Source organism: Tupaia chinensis, unplaced genomic scaffold (genome assembly GCF_000334495.1).
Source record: "Tupaia chinensis unplaced genomic scaffold, TupChi_1.0 Scaffold000402_1, whole genome shotgun sequence".
NCBI classification, from domain to species: Eukaryota; Metazoa; Chordata; class Mammalia; order Scandentia; family Tupaiidae; genus Tupaia; species Tupaia belangeri.
In genome coordinates, this window is record NW_006159904.1 from 5478857 (window position 1) to 5482498 (window position 3642).

General features: G+C 44.6%; 1 protein-coding gene, 1 long non-coding RNA gene and 1 pseudogene across 4 annotated transcripts in view; 2 read left to right on the forward strand and 1 right to left on the reverse strand.

The window, feature by feature from the left end:
* LOC114008831 (uncharacterized) overlaps positions 1–3642 on the reverse strand; it is a 38465-nt gene that overhangs the window by 14734 nt on the left and 20089 nt on the right. The window lies entirely within an intron of this gene.
* The window catches only part of NEK3 (NIMA related kinase 3), a 31039-nt gene that overhangs the window by 14040 nt on the left and 13357 nt on the right, over positions 1–3642 (forward strand). For all 3 annotated transcript variants that reach the window (XM_027774092.1, XM_006154221.3, XM_006154222.3), the window contains one exon: positions 271–343. In XM_027774092.1, the coding sequence (XP_027629893.1) occupies positions 271–343 (73 nt within the window). The remainder of the gene's footprint in view (positions 1–270; positions 344–3642) is intronic.
* On the forward strand, positions 583–1646 carry LOC102483391 (phosphoglycerate mutase 1-like; annotated as a pseudogene).

A 3642-nucleotide genomic window follows, 5' to 3' on the forward strand; every position in this document is an offset into this window, starting at 1 on the left:
TTCCTCTCGGGATCTTGGGCATGCACGCACACGTGCCCAGTGTGAGTTTTAAGCCACCAGGTCTGGGACGCGAACTGTGGTCGACTACGTGGGAGTCCAGCGACAGCCATTACGCTAACTGCTGGTCCCCAAGACAAATGCATTTTTTAAATGAGATTTTTATTTTTCAGCTTGAAATGTGCTGAAGAATATGGATGATTAAATCGTATTATTGCAATGTTTGAAGAAAAGTGTATTTCTTATCTGTAAATTCTCAACTTTAAATTTCAGATCATCACAGAATATGGTGGGCATATATTAGAAGAAACCAAAAGATCTATGCATAATACACCAAGAAAAACAGGTAAGAATTTTGAAAATTTTATTTTTAGGGGTTCTTTTAAAAATAGAACAGAAAAGACAAATACAATTTATAAGTTAATTAAAATGATCATTGAAGATTCTCCTCAAGCCAGAATTTTCTTTTAGTTACTTTAGGCATAATTTCATACTGAATGTTAAATATATTAAAAATGAATATTTTCCAGCTGGGGCGTGAGTGCGCAGGAGGGGTGGGGGGATGAGGGGGGATAGGCTGCGATTCCAGAATCTTGGCGAACCCCAGTCCACGCAGCATCCCGAGCCCTCCGCCATGCTGGTGGCCCAGTCCACGCAGCTTCCCAAGTGCGCCTACAAGCTGGTGCTCATCAGGCATGGCGACAGCGCCTGGAACCTGGAGAACCGCTTCATCGGCTGGTACGACGCCAACCTGAGCCCGGCGGGCCATGAGGAGGTGAAGCACAGCGGGCACGTACTGCGAGATCCGGGGTACAAATTTGACATCTGCTTCACTTCAGTGCAGAAGAGGGCGATCCAGACCCTCTGGACAGTGCTGGATGCCATTGACCAGATGTGGCTGCCAGCGGTGAGGACATGGGGCCTCAACGAGCAGCACTACAGGGGCCTCACTGGCCTCAACAAAGCAGAAACTGCGGCCAAGCACGGAGGCACAGGTGAAGATCTGGAGGCATTCCTACGACATCCCGCCACGCCGATGGAGCCCGACCATCCCTTCTACAGCAGCATCGGTAAGGATTGCAGGTATGCAGATCTCACTGAAGACCAGCTGCCTTCCTGTGAGAGTCTGAAGGACACGATTGCCAGAGCTCTGCCCTTCTGGAATGAGGAAGTTGTTCCCCAGATCAAGGAGGGGAAACACGTAGTGATTGCAGCCCATGGCAACAGCCTGCAAGGGGTTGGGGGGGGGCATCGTCAAGCACCTGAAGGGTCTCTCTGAAGAGGCTATCATGGAGCTGAATCTGCCAACCAGTATTCCCATTGTCTATGAGTTGTACAAGAACTTGAAGTCCATCAAGCCCATGCAGTTCTTGAGGGATGAAGAGACCGTGTGTAAAGCCATGGAAGCTGTGGCTGCCCAGGACAAGGCCAAGAAGTGAAGGCAAGCAGGCAGACCACCATCCTGAGGAGCCCCCTCCCTGCACATCTCATCCCTCTCTATCCTCCCCAGCACATGTCACACTGACTACATCTGAAGGCATCTGAAGTTGAGGCCACAGATGGGACCAGTGGCTCCTATTTTCATTTTGGCCATTGTGTCTCCTGCATCCATTTGCCTCATGCAGTCTAGGAGATAGCATCTCTAGGGCACAGGTTCTCAGTCCAAGCTGAGGGAAGGTTCCTCTTACCTGAGAGTGAGAGGCGGTCACTCGGGTTTTTTAGAGCTTTGTTTACTATGGACCTGCCTGAGTAGGGCTAGGGAGGAACCATGCTAAGGCAAAGCCACCGAGAAGTCAGACAGCCTGTTTGTGTTCCCGGGGACCAGGCCTGTGCTTTTCTGGAGGCAGATCCCTGACGGGCACTAGTCATTCCAGTGGAAGATGATAGAAAGCGCATGGTGATTAAAGACGCAAAACACGACGGCTTCCTTCTGATTCTCAAGTTGGCTCCAGAAGACTGGGATCAATCCTGATTTAAGGTGTTGCATTTTTACAAAAAAAAAAAAAAAAAAGAGAAATATATACATATATAAATAACACAAAACAAAAGCCCTTCTGGGGTTCCTAGTGGTGACTGAAGTGGTCCCACAGTGGTCGCCAGAAGATAAGCTATTACTCACACAGACTGGGATAGGCTCCTCGACTTCAAGGAGGAGTGTATCCTGCTGTGTATTTTAGACCTCTCCCCCTTGTTTTGCAGCAGCAAAATGCCTTCTGATCACATTCAAGCGTGCCTTACTGTGTCTTATTTCTGAATCATGTCCTAGTTGTGTGGTCCTGTCACGTGGGCCCAGTACTCATGTTGAGCATAACTACTAACATTTGCCAGATCAGTATAATAAAGGAGTGATGTGCAATTAAAAAAAATATATATATATTTTCCAGGAATTAAAAAAAAAAGCCCAGTTTGTATATGTCATTGATGGAGAGAATGCTCTCTGTTTCATTGTTAGTACCATATTTATTCTTTTTTTTTTTTAGAGGTTTTCGCTATAGGGTGCGTGCACTTGCCAGATAGACAGAGAGAGACAGAGAGACAGAAAGCAAAAAATCCCCCCCCCCAGGGGGGATGGTCACGCCGCAATCCCTTCTCCTCCATTCTCCTCTCGGGACCTTGGGCACGCACGCACACACGCCCGGCGTGAGTTTTAAGCCACCGGGTACGGGACGTGAACCGCGGTCGACTACGTGGGAGTCCAGCGAAATAGCCATTACGCTAACTGCTGGTTCCCACCATATTAATTCTGATTAGCTATGAGTCAGGTAGAAGGCTTCTGTGAGCTGCCTTGGAACCTAACTGAAAATATAATACTAATATAATACTATTTTCTTATGTTATAGGAAAATATATCCCCGTGTTTTTTTTTTTTTTAAGAATTATTTGTTTTATTTATTCATTCATATTTCTTAATTTGACCAGAGAGAGAGAGAGAAAGTGAGAAAGCAAGCCACCAGGTCCGGGACTCAAACCATGGTCGGCCACGTGAGAGTGTTCAGAGCCTTAACTACTATGCCACTTGCTTGTCCTCCCCCCAAGTTTTTTTTAAAAAACTACTTTGTAAAGAAACTTCAAGAAAACAGCCTTTTCTAATGTAAGCTAACTTTTGGTAGTAATGATGTCTCAGTCTAGGTTCACAGATTTTACCAAATGAACCACTGTAGTGTAGGATGTTGGTAGTGAGGATTTGGTGTATTCTGGGGACAAATTGAATATATAGGAATCTCTGTGCTTTCCACTCAGATTTGCTGTGAACCTAAGGCTGCTCTAAAAAGTAGAGTTTATTAATTAAAAATAAATACGTAAATAAAAACCAGAGTCTTTTTGAAATTGGGAACCATTTAATTCATTGTCTAATTGGAAACCGGCATTTCTGGAATTTCTTTCAAAGCCATTTTTATTCCTTTTCACTTGTCATCAGTGACTTCCTTCTGAGAAATCCTACAAAGGGAGTAGTTATGAACAAAATAAAGGAGAAGATTTTAAGAAGTATAGATCACTTTGTGTTCGACCATGCTGCAAAACCTCCATCATTTGGTGTTCCTTTATCTTAGGGTTATATTCTCCAAAAGAAACATTTTGAAAACTGTATTGTTTTCCTTTCTTTCTTTCTTTCTTTCTTCTTTTTTTTATTAAGTTTTTTTTTTT